Source organism: Antechinus flavipes, chromosome 2, assembly GCF_016432865.1.
Source record: "Antechinus flavipes isolate AdamAnt ecotype Samford, QLD, Australia chromosome 2, AdamAnt_v2, whole genome shotgun sequence".
NCBI classification, from domain to species: Eukaryota; Metazoa; Chordata; class Mammalia; order Dasyuromorphia; family Dasyuridae; genus Antechinus; species Antechinus flavipes.
In genome coordinates, this window is record NC_067399.1 from 444635588 (window position 1) to 444648724 (window position 13137).

General features: G+C 39.8%; 1 protein-coding gene across 1 annotated transcript in view; it reads right to left on the reverse strand.

Moving 5' to 3' along the window:
* Window positions 1-287: 287 nt before the first annotated feature.
* Window positions 288-13137, reverse strand: part of TOP1 (DNA topoisomerase I) — a 110095-nt gene continuing 97245 nt past the window's right edge. The window contains exons 14-21 of the mRNA XM_051979308.1: window positions 12767-12910; window positions 11449-11634; window positions 10932-11000; window positions 10300-10414; window positions 8805-8932; window positions 3133-3227; window positions 2775-2924; window positions 288-1647 (exon numbers count right to left, since the gene is read on the reverse strand). Of these exons, the coding sequence (XP_051835268.1) occupies window positions 1545-1647; window positions 2775-2924; window positions 3133-3227; window positions 8805-8932; window positions 10300-10414; window positions 10932-11000; window positions 11449-11634; window positions 12767-12910 (990 nt within the window). The 3' untranslated portion in view covers window positions 288-1544. The remainder of the gene's footprint in view (window positions 1648-2774; window positions 2925-3132; window positions 3228-8804; window positions 8933-10299; window positions 10415-10931; window positions 11001-11448; window positions 11635-12766; window positions 12911-13137) is intronic.

The following is a 13137-nucleotide window of genomic DNA, read 5'->3' on the forward strand; positions in this document are numbered from 1 at the left end:
CTTCCACAGCTGTAGAAGAATCTCAACATCCCCCAGGCACCTCAATGTACAGTTCATCCCCATCCAGAGGGGATTCCTCAAAGTCCTGTGTGGGTTAGTGTGGCCCAACTGCCCCAAAGGTACACACAGCCAAGCACGATAACATTATTGTGGAGAGAGCACGGCCAAGATTTCACTCTGTCCGGATCCGGGCCAGGGACGTGTGGTGAAATTGGCTGTAGTTGGAAGGCTCCACCCCAGGCCCAGCCACACCACACTGCTGACCAAGGAAGACACAGACACCGAGATTCCGTTAAGTTGTAGGAATTTATTTTAAATAACCTACAGTTGATTAAAAGGGAATTCATGATAAAAATAGAAGATACTTGAGGAAAGATGTGGGAAATGGTCTTTGCACACACTCTAAGCTAACAATGCCTCTAAAACTAATGATTATAGCAAAAAAAAAAAAAAAAAAGTCTTCACATTAAAATTCTGCTTTTTATGGTTTTTTTTTAATTTTTTACACAATTACAAAAGAAAAAATAAAAGCCCTAAAATCTTGATTATTTTTTACTTTTGGGACCAAATACTCATTTTCCTCGAAATTTATTGACCTGTGGAACTTTTTACACAATAGACTCTTTCAAGTAAAAACATTGGGGTTTAAAAAGAAAAAAAAAAGAGAGAGGTGGGTATTTTAGAAGTGTACAGAACATGCTCAGAACAAAGAATGATGGGAAAATGGTTTCAGTCACTGATTATTTCATTATTCTCAAACTCACTCATCCCTCATCCCTCCCAACCCCAATCTACACGATCTTTAAGATCAAGAAAAAGGTTTAAATATTTTAAAATAATTAAAAGAAATAAAAATTCACATTTAAAAAGGAACACTCAAGTCAGGAAGCATCTTCCCATCATGCTTTGCTGTGAACAGATGTCTGAACTGAAACACTGCCGATGTCACAATTGCTTCAAGCTAAATGAAAATTGATTCCCATGACGATAGTGACAGCTCTAACAGGTGCGCTGGGTTTCTGTTTTACTTAATTTTAAATTTCTGAAATGGGAGAGGAGAAGGAAGTGGGGAGGGAAGGGTTAGGAGTTCATTTTCTATTAAAATATAGAAGTTATTGCAAAACCCTAACTGTAAAAACGCACCAATATAATCGGACTTCGTATACAGTAGCTAAAGAACCCAAACTCTTCAGTGAAATAGCGAATTTGTCTGGCGGAAGGTTGACAAATTCCCATCCACTCGCCCTCTTAAAAAAAACAAAACAAAACAAAACAAAAAATGAAAAAAAATCATACAGCTAGAATTTTGATATCTGAAATATTTTTAAATAAGTTGTCCATAGGACAACTGGCTCAGCTCTCTGTTAGAATATTTCCAGGTTTTTCTCTTCTCAAAGATGTTGGCTTGTAACACTTCCTTGCCCACTTGCTGTCCTTCTTTCCCCACCCCCCTCCCCCCAAGTACAAGGGCAAGTAAGGCTCACAGTTTCTTAATATTCCTCAAACCTGTTTCCTTCCCATAAAACCTCACCCTGTAAAAACAACTAAAATTCATAGTCTTTATCGGCCATGTCAATGGCCCAGGCAAACTTCTCTCGCTGGGTTTTGTTATAAATTTTCTCAATCGGGATCCCCCACTTCTTACACCTAGAAACAAAAAGGAGACAAATATTAGTTGTTTATTAATAGATTTTTTAAAAGATCTCCTGGAGAGAAAAGACACAAATCCAAATCTGATGTCCTTTTTAAATTAAGGATCCATTAGAATCCAAAGACTAAAATGCATTTTAAACCACGGTGGTTGTTTCAGAGAACAAAACTTAGCACCATATCAAGCCAAATTACAAAAACACAACCCACTCCAAGGAAAGAGCTTCAGACTGTCAGTAGTAGTATCTTGGGAATGCCATTCCATGGAAGCTTCTATGTATATTTCTGAGTTTATCTTTGTTCTTTTTATTCCCTCACTACCTTTTCCCTGATATATATATCTGTATATATATATATTTAATGTTTATCAAATAGCACTGTGATTTTCATTTTCAGGATAGATAAACTGAAGGGGAACTGTGGTCCAGAGGCTAGAGAGGCAACCATCGAGTCAATAAGAGTTAGGCTCAAGGTCTGTTTTTATAAAAAACACTGTAATCTTACATACTGTTACTTATTATACGTGTTGGGATTTTGGCCATGGTAATCAATCTCTCTTTGACCCAGCAATGTTAGTCACAGAGCAGATATAGGTCTGTATTGGGATAGGAAATTCTGTCACTAGCAATTTCCTATACCTATGAAATCCCAGGTCTGGTCTAAAAAAGTAAGTAGCCAAATGAATGTTTTATGTTTTGCTATTTTAAATCTTGTTGCTTTAAAAACAACAACAACAATCCCGACTTATGTGATTTGTTGAAAATAAAAGAGTTCCCATAGAGTTTTGCTCTTAGTGCTAATAAGCCTAAATTCTTTCCAGGAAATTTTAAAATAAAAATTAAAAACCATTTCAAAAGCAGCAACTCTAATAAAAAAGTATTGGTTGTTGCTAGCCATTAACCTATTTCTTTGAGTTAAAGGGGAACTGATGATTGACCAGCAATGCGTCCCTGAGCCTCTTCTTCCAAAGCTGAGTTGCAGAGTTTAGCAAAGTCTTCCCTACGGTCTCTCAGAAGGGCAGGGAATGTGAGAAAAGCAAGGAGGAAGCTGTACACAGAATCAGCATCCTTCTGAAAAGGGAATAAAAGGCTCTACCTTCCTCAACATAGAGGGCAGGTACTTACCAAGCAACTGAGATCCTAGGATCTAAATAGTTGAGTTTGGAGGTTCCCAAGGCAATCTGTTTGTTCTCTTCTCTGTCTGTGGCCTGAACCTCCAGCTTCATCAACTGCTCCTCCAGCCTCTGAACAGCTTTCTTCTTAGTTTCTACCACCCTGTAAACATGGGGCAGAAACATTATTCAGAGGTGCCCGCCTCTCAGGATATCTGCTGGACAGGCTTTGTTCACAGCTCAGTCACTCAGCCTGACTTTGAGATGCCAAAAGAACCTCCTGACCGCCCAGCCTCCCACTCCTCCCCGTGCACCGGGCTCACCGCTGTGAACCCCTAAGCCCTGCAGGCCATCTCAATGTCAGGACCTACTTTTTAGACTTGACATCCTTTCGGACCTTGGCCTCAGCTTTGGCACTTTTCAGATCTCTTCGGGCATCAGCGAGCTGGTCCTTCTTGGCATCAATCTGGGTCAGGAAAGAAACCACAACAGTAGGGATTTGGATTAGATAAAGCTCCTGCAAGAGGAAGGGCCCCTGGTGACCCAGAGGGAAAGGAGAACAGCTTCACTGGGCTCGAGGAACCTCAGGAAACTCCAGGGCCTTTGCTTCTAGGCTCTAATTTTTTAAAAAAGTTGTTTATTTAGTGTTTCATTTTCCCCCAATTACATGTGAAAAAAACTTTATATTTGTTTTTAAACTTTTAACATTCTCCCTTCCTCCCTCCTTACTCCACTCATTGAGAAGGCAAGCAATTTGATACAGGTTATACATGTGTAGTCATGCAAAACATATTTCTATATTAGTCATATTGTAAAAGAAAATATAAATTAAAAAACCCTCAGAAAAATAAAGACTATTTCAAAAAAGTGTACTTCAGTTTATATTCAGATACCATCAGTTCTTTCTCTGGAAATAGCATTTTTCACCACAAAGTTATCTTCAGAATTGTATTGGATCATTGCATTGTTAAGAACAATTAAATCATTCAGAGCTGATCATCTTACAATATTGTTACTGTTCTCCCAATTCCACTCATTTCACTTTGCATCAATTCATGCAAATCATGTCAGGTTTTTCTGAGAGCATTCTGTTCATAATTTCTTATAGCACAATAATATTCCATTACAATCACACCAACAACTTGTTCAGCCATTCCCAAATTGATAGGCATGCCTTCAATTTCCAATTCTTTGCCACCAGAAAAGAACTGTTCAGTACTTTTATATATATAGGTCCTTTCCCTTTAAAAAAAAAAAAAATCTCTTTTTGAATACAGATCTAGTAGTTGCATTACTAGATCAAAAGGTATGTGTGATTTTATAGTCCTTTGGTTATAGTTCCAAATTGCTCTCTAGAATGGTTGAATCAGTTCACAATTCTACCAACAGTGCATCAATGTCTCGATTTTCCCATATCCCCTCCAACATTTGTCATTTCTCCTGTCTGTCCCGTTATAAGTCAATCTGATAGGTATGAGATAGTACCTCAGAACTATTTTAATTTTCATTTCACCAATCAATAGTGATTTGGAGCATTTTTCATAGGGCAGCTTTGATTACTTCATCTGAAAATTAACTTCATATTTTTTAACCACTTGTCAATTGGGGAATGGCTCTGATTTTTATAATCTAGGCTCTAAATTTTACGTGAGTGCCGTGACCTTAGACAGACTATTAATGTCTCAATACCTGTTTTCTGAAGGGCCACAGGAAAACGTTGAAAAGGAGAGTTAAAGAAACGAAACCTTTGGCAAACAATTGGCTGGAAACAGTATATCACAGCAAAAGTCTCAGAGTTCACCAAAACCAAGCAACCAAGAGACAAATATATATCAAGTACCTACTGTGTGCTGGACACAGTGGATGGGTATATGAAGACAAAATGAAATAGTTCTTTTTTCTCATATAAGAAAAATATACTCTTCCTCACATATACCCCCTAATGTTTCACTGGCTTTAAAAAGATGCCTAAGTGAGGCGTTTCTTCTGCCAATGCTCCTGTTCTGCTTTTTATGTTTTAGAGGGCTACCCAGATATCTAACAGGGATACAAATTTTGATTTGCCAGGGACACAAAGCCTGTGTGGTCAAGGCTTCCAGGCCCTAGGGCCAGGAACAGTGGCCATGATATACTGCCTTTTTACACAAGTATACACAAAATATAAAATAATAAAGACAGGACTGTGAATTGGTCTAGTCAATCTGGAAGTCATATTGGAAGCATGTTCTGACCCAATGATACAACTTCAAAGCCTACACTCCAATCAATGATGAATTAAAGGATTAGGAAAAGGATCTATACCTCACCTCCCCATATCATAGCAGCTCTTTATGTGGCAGCCAAAAACTGGAAACTACAAGATGCTCTCATATCAGGGAATGGTTAAACAAATCATGGCATAGGAAGAACTGACAAAATCAACAATTTCAAAGAAATTGATATAGAGTGAAGTGACTAGTACTAGGAAAACAATTCATTCAATGATGACAATGATTATAAAGCAAAACAGCTATGATAGACTTCAGAGCTATGATGAATGCAATGATAAATTCCCAGGCCAGAGGACTGAAGGTGAACTAGGCCATCTACCTGTTGCCAGGAGTGATGGACTTAACGAAGAATGAAACATATTTGTTATGGTGGACTATGTATACTTTATGAGTTTTGGGTTTTTTTTGGTGGAATCAGGGGAGGTAGTAAGAGAGATAATAAATGTTTGTAAAACAAATTAATAGAAAATGTAAATAAAAGGTAATTTTGGGGGAAAAGACAATAACAACTATAGGCCTCATGAAAGGCCTCAGGAAGAAGGGAGCATTTGAATTAAGCCTTGGAAGAAAACCAAAATTTTGAATTTCCTTGTCATAAATAGTTTTTCAAGTCATGAAGACCTGAGTTTAAATCTGACCTCAGATACTCATTAGCTATGTGAATCTTGAAAAGTCGCCTCACCACTGTTGGCCTCAGTTTCCTTATTTATAAAAAGAAGATGATAAAAATATCTCCCCTCCTGGGGATAAGAAAATAACTGTAAAGTGTTTTGTACAATGCCTGGCAACAGTAAGTACAGTATAAATGTTAGTTATTTATTAATCTGGATAAGATTTCTTCAACTCGAGAATGGGAAACAGAACCTCTCAGGGACAAGAAACAAGAGTTGCTCAGACAAAGGATTCTCACTGGGCCCAAAGCATGCCAAAAGATAGATCCTCAGAATGCTCCGGGGTCTTTACAGAGAGAGCCCAGACAAGCACAGTCCTCTGAATTTCCAAGTCCCAGGGAAGATGGCAAACAGCTCCTCACAAAGAGGAGGATCCAGAACAAAACACAAGACATAAGCCTTGAGAGTCCTGGCAATACAAGGATTCTTAAAACAGAGAAGAAAGGTAACTGCTAATAACTAGAAAAATGGGAAGTTATTGCACTTAAAACACCCAGCATTTGGTTCAGCTGGTGACCACCCCCTGACCCCTGCACCATCACATGATGAAGGGAGCAGTCCCAAGGCAGAGATGGAGTGAGATGAAGCAGCAGTGGGGACACTCTGACTCTCCCCTAACGATTGAGACAATTCCAGGCTCCTGTTGCTCCACTCCAATCCGTCTCTCCTGGCCTGAGATGCTTCACAAAGAGATCCAACAGGGATGGCTGAGGTGTGATTATGGCCTCTAACCCACTCAGGGCTAGGGGAAAGAAGTGGACAGAACAGAGGCTGCTGGCAGAGAGGAGAGGCAGAAATGGGTCAGGAAGGGGATGGGCAAGGTAACATAGCCAAGGACAAACCTGAGCCTCCATTTTTCTGGCTATAATGAACCCTCAGCCCACTAACTTTGACCAGCTCTCTCCATCAATGACACGCCGCTACTTCCAACTCACTCCCAGCATTCTCACACTGATATTCTCAATAGGCTCACAGGCCCTTTTGCCAGGGCCAGGGCAAATGTAAGATGATCCCAGAATAATCTGACGGACGTGCCAAGTTATTTAAGTGATTCCAAGTTCAAAAGAGCTTGTGAAGGAAACTAACAGGCAAGGTTAAAGCCAAGAATTGGGTGAGCAGCACAAAAATGTTATCAAACATAAATCACTCTCGCCTTGGAATGAAAACTGCCACTTCCTGAGATAGTCTGCTGATCTCTCTACCAGCTGTAACCTCCAGAGAACAGAGCAAGACATCACTCAGGGGCCTGGGGAGGCAGCTTGTAAAGCCTCTCATTGTCTCCCTCCAGACACACACAGAATACTGAAGGCTGAAAAGAGGGCCCAGCATTGTGAAGGACGTTTGAAACAGAATCATCAAATACATTTTACTACCCATGACTTTTGCCCTAACATACATGTTGGCTGAGGCCAAGCTAGGATAACTGAAGGCTGTACACAAAAGAAACCCTCCCTGCACTGGTTGAGATCATCTTGGAGCACGAAACGAGCAAACCACAGGAATCATCACCCACTTTAAGAGAAGGCAAGCTGAGGGGAGGGAAAGGAAGGAAAAAGAGATGGAGAGCAACTGCTCTTGGAGCGGTGCTGCAGGAAAACAGCCACACCTGCAATGCAGCACAAGGAACCATGGGATTTGGAGCTGGCAGAGACTTCATTTTATAGAGGAGGGAATGGAGGTCAGAGAGGTTAGTGCTGAAGGTACCACCATTTCTCCCAGCTTCCCGAAGGCAGTCATTTTTAATTCTTGCCCAGGTCTGAACAAGTCACTCTCTGGCTCAAGAATCTTCATGGGTTTTCAACTGCCTTTATGACAAAGTACATTCTTTGTAGACTACGTTTAAAAACATTGCAATCTGGCTCCAACGTGCTTTTTCCAGACATTTTTATTTTCTATTGCTCTCTTCTATCTAAGAGGCATTCCAGTCATACTGGCCCACTTTTTGTTCCTTGAATTCGATATTCCAGTTGTTACTGGCATTCCTTTTGCACAACCTTTCCCTAATGTCTGAAACATATTCTTTTTTCACATTTTTGTTTCTTAAAATTCTTATCTTTTTGTCAAGGCTAATTTAGCTCAGATCTCATCTCTGTGAAGCATATTCTGATATACCTCATTTTTATTTCTCCCACTATCTAAAATGATCTGATGTTGATTATCTGTTTACCTGCTGTTTACCTGAGCTGAATGCAAGCTCCTGGAAGACAGGAACTGCTAATTTTTTTCCTTTGTATCTTCAGGGTTTAGCATGCAATTGGTGCTTAATAAATGCTGACTGGGTTGAATTAAGTGATTTACCCAAGGTTTCACATTCTAAGTTAATTTCCTAGTATTCTGAGGTGTCCAAAAGTTAAGAGGGCTGCTTGGAGGTCTGTAAGTAGAGCCTGGATAGCCATTAGTCAGGTATCTCCGAGTGAGGATTCTTTTGGAGAAAGGTTGGAGTAGGTGGTCATGAGATCCCTTCCAATTCTCAGATTCTGGGATTCTCTAAGTAATTGAATTAAGATTGTGTCCCAGATTAACAATTAATTTTCTTAGTAAAAGTAATCTTGTCTTGTTTCTGGTATGGACAAAGAACTGACTGTGGTTCCCAACCAGAGACCCTTTCCTGAGTTTTTTCCCCAAAGAAAGGCCAATCTGCCCGGAGGTCAGGAAAGGCCAGACTCCTGCAGAGGGTAGACAGCTATTTCCTCCAAACATGGTGCCTGAAGCCACCAATTTGAGAGCAACTGCCCAGAAGTATAGAAAAAAGCAATGAGTAAGTCATTTCTTCCTTCTCTATGTCCATTCAGTTCCAAAAGTTATAAGGAATATAACATACCACTTCCTCAACAGGAATCTTCTTGTAATACCGATACAGAAAAAGGGAAATCTATAGGGTCCAAGATGTAATTTCCTTTCACAATCTGTGGCAGCAGTCCTAATCTCTCCTATTTGTACATTTTGTATGTTTTCAGATAATAGCATTTGTTTTTTCCTTCTAAAACAGTTTTCACCTCAGCAAAATTTTTTGCTATATTGCAAAGGTCCTAATTTGTAAATCTTTTCCATCTGCCCCCTTGGGATATTGCTACTGAAGATAAGATGTTTGAAGCCATTTACCTTAGTCTGCAGGTTCAGCATGGACTTCTCAAAAGTTTTTGGTGGTGCCCTCTGATGGTTACACAGGATTGCAACAGCTCTGTTGGCACGATTGTAAGAAAGGATCTTTGCTGGGATATTTTCATCCGCTATAAAAGAACAAACACTGTCTTAAGTTGGAGAATTTGGTTGTGACATCCCAGCTTGTCTCTACCCCACTCATTTTATTGGCTTTTTTTTATTCCAAAGATTGAGAGATGACCTCAGAATCAAGGTCATGAAGATAGATGCTAACAAATTAAAACACTACCTGGAATCCCAAATGCCAGCTCATTCTGGGTTGGCCTTTTATTGAAGATTGGGGGAACAGATGTGGAGCTGAGGGGGAAAGGCTTTGGACGCAGGGGTCCTCAAACTATGGCCCATGGGCCAGATGCAGCAGCTGAGGATGTTTATCCCCCTCACCCAGGGCTATGAAGTTTCTCTATTTAAAGGCCCACAAAACAAAGTTTTTGTTTTTACTATAGTACAGCCCTCCAACAGTCTGAGGCACAGTGAACTGGCCCCCTATTTAAAAAGTTTGAGGACCCCTGCTTTAGAGGATGGATTCTAAATGGCAGAGAACTTACTATTTATACCTTCACCTTTATTAAAGCCCAAAAAAACCTATCAATCCCACACCAGCATCATTCTTCCCATTCCTTAAAGGATCAATGAAAACTCCGGGCCAGAAAAAGACCAGGAAAAACATGACAAGAATCTCAGTCTACAGATTTTTTTTTTTAAATCAAGCCTACAACTCTCTCACTTTGAAAAGAAAAAGTTACATGAAATGGAAAAAAGGCCGTGTCCAGTGAACCTTTTTTGAAGGCAATAATATCATGTCTCTATAGGTGACCTCAACACTTGAAAAGCTGTTGAAACTCTGATCCCAAAACCATGCTGTCTCTTCTCCAAATGATAACTTACCATTTTATGGTTTATAATGTAAAGCATTAAAGCCACTCTACATATTATGGAGAGTAATTAAAACTTGGCAATGATTTGCTTTGAGATACTAGCAAATACTCTTTGGAGTTGGTTTTTGGGAAATACAACTAACTATGAGGGGAAAATGGCATATATAGCATATACCTCAGGGAAAGGTTTGCTGCTACCTCCTCCATCTAGTAACCATGACAACCCCACTTGCTCTCCAATTTCAAAAGGACATCATATCACAATGTCTTCACCAGAGTGAGCTTTGTAATAATGTATATAAAAAATAAAAGCCTTTTCAGAGCTGTGCTTCAACACACTTGCCAGCCCTTTAGAGAATAATGATGCTAGCAGCCAGCGAAGGATTTATCAGTCTCTGAGCTTCTCCAAACATGGACATGGACACACACACACACACACACACACACACACACACACACACCCCTGTACATATGTGCCTGTATGCCTGGGATTCGATGAGCTGAATGTGCTGGATACCCAATACTGTGTTTATTCTATTCAGAAGGGGACTACTTACGGGCAGTGAGCTCCTTTAGCTGCTGCTGTAGCGTGATAGAGGCATTGTACGTACGGAAAACCTTGGCTGTCAAGCCCTCCATGAGATCTTGAAGGTGTTTGTTGAGGATACTGGTCTGGGAGAGGAATTGAGAAGTTCAGCTGAAACCCTGGCCCTGGAATACCATTTGATTACTTCCAAGCCACTAGATCTCACCACACACGAATACAATTTATTCCTATTAGGGACCAATTAGACCAAACACTAGCAGAGGAGAGCAATTAGTGCCCTCTGCTGGATGGAAAATTAGGGGCTAGCAGTCTGAAAACTGAAAAAGTAAAGTCTACCTTTCTCCACAAAAACCTAGAAACTGGAGCATCTCAGGTTTAGACAAACTTAAAGGCAGGTCTAGAATTTCAAGCTCAGGTCTGCAAAAGGATTAAGAGAGGCTGTCAAAGCCTGCACTAATAAAAAGAGTTAGGAATACTCTGAATAAAGGACAGATGAGCACCAAAGCTTGCTCACTTGGGCCGTTTCTGAGACCTCCAATCTTCAACTGGGCTGAGAAGCAAAGTGGGTCGACCCAAGTCACTCACAGATGCTGCTCCCTAACAGGGGCTTCACAATACAGCTTAACTCTTGAATATACTTACATTTAATCTATCAAAAAGATCATCCTCAGGCTGCTTGTTCTCCATAAATAGCTGAAGATTCTTAAAAACCTAAAAGAAAACATGAGTATAAGAATATACTAAAAATATCAACATATTCACCATGCCCTGACCTGGAACCTTGCACTGTAAGGGGTCATCCACTGAGGCACATCAGAAAACTTTCTTAGAGGTGTACAATCAGGTAGTGGAGCCCCTAAAATAGATTTCTAGATAAATGACCACAAGTGAGGCTCAGAAGGGGTAACTGGGAAAAGCTTCTTGAAGGGTAAATATAAAAGAATAGATGGGGTCAATGAACTTCATGTGTGAAAGCTTTGCACTGAACTAAAATCACTGCAATATTAAAGTCTCTGAAGCACATTCTGCTGCATATTAATGAAGCTAACTTGGAGACAAAAATAAGGAAGAAAGATTTAAAAGACATAAAATAAGGATACTCTATAGCTCTAAGGCCACCCCCTTCTGAAGCCACAGAACACTAATCATAATTGCTTACCCTCTTCTCAACAGGGACCTTGTTGTAGTATCGGATGGAATCCTTTCCTAGGAAATCAAACTCAACCACGTATTCCTGGCCATCCATCTCCGGATGTAAGTTGATGTGCTCTACTCGGAGGGAACAGCAGCCCACAGTATCAGCTGTCTCTCCTTCTTCTTTCTCATTGCCAGCTCTCAGAGCAAGCTGTAGATTTGGCAGCGAGAATTGGAGGGGATAGAAGAGGGAGAAGAGTTGGCAGAAAAAATACAGGTGAAAAATGTAAATTAAAGTGGAGGATAGACTGAGATGTCATGAGACTTAAAAAGGGAAGCCTTTTCCTCTCCTTTGGGTAGTTTTGGAATTCCCATATACCCCCAATGTGTGGTATTCCCTCAGCTGAGAATCCTCCAATATTCCAACAGGGTATTGCTACTGCTTCAGTCTTAACTTTTTTGTGTCTGTGTATCACAGACACTCTCATGATCCCCCAACAGCCTTTTGAGGCCTGTAGCCCTCTGTTCAGAATTGTGTTTATAAAAATACAAAACACAGAAGATTACAAAGGTAAACAATCATACTGAAAGATAGTGATCAATGTTTGAATTTATAGATCCCCTGAAAAGTAGCTACAGATTAAAAACTTGCTCCATTGTGAAGTGAAAAAGTAGAGATTGGAGAGATTAATAACTTAATTCAGACAACTCGGCTACTGCTTTTTGTCACTAATACATGTAATTTTCTAAAAGGGACAGAATGAATCTGGCTTTTTAAAATAAGGCTACAAATAAGATATTGCACCATGCTTGAGAAGCCTGGGATTCTGAGCAAACAACCATACTCACTTGAAATGGTTTGCCATAGCAAACACTGTCTACCTAAGATGTTAAGCAAAATATTATTGGGCCCATTAGATCTGAAGGAAAAATGCTCTATGACAGTATTAAGCAGGGTTTCACAACTTTATGATGAAGTTTGATTATAAAGACAGCGGAAACATTATAATAAAACAATTTTGATTTGGGTTACTTTATGCAGTGTGTGCCTATACCCAGTATGGGAATACAAAAATAGCAGAGTAATTAGGCAACTACAAAAATGACTTTGCTTTTCACCAGAAGATGCTACAGAAAGAACTGGCTTCTTTGAGATAGTAATTACACAATTTCCGATTAATCCTCATTATTTTATATGGATTATATCTTTTAATGTTGGCTAGAAAAACTTGGGATGGGGATGACAACTGGCCCGTTACCTAGGGCAAGATAAAAAAAAAAAAAAAAAGAAAAAGAAAAAGAGAAAATTCCCTCCCTACTCTCCATGTCAGCATGCCTTTTACCTTGTCAATGAAGTATAATGCTACAGCCCTCTGTCGGACTTTCATTTCCTTGGACTTCCAGTCTTCTCGGTATTGGTTCCGGATCTTGTCTACGCACTTCTTCAATCTACGGGCTGTCTCATACTTCTGCCAATCCTTCTCCCCCTGCAAAGACCCAATCCCAGGAGTTTACTGACAAGAGTCATAGGAATAAAAAATGTTTCTAAATAAAGCTCAGGCCAAGCACCTGAGGAGTTAATACCCAGGTAAAAAGCCTCGGATTGGTACCACATTTGGGCTCGAATCAAAAAGATCCTTTGAGTTGGTAAATTAATGGAACTGAACTAAAAAGCAACTGGCATATGAGATCATATCATAAAGGTATTATCAAA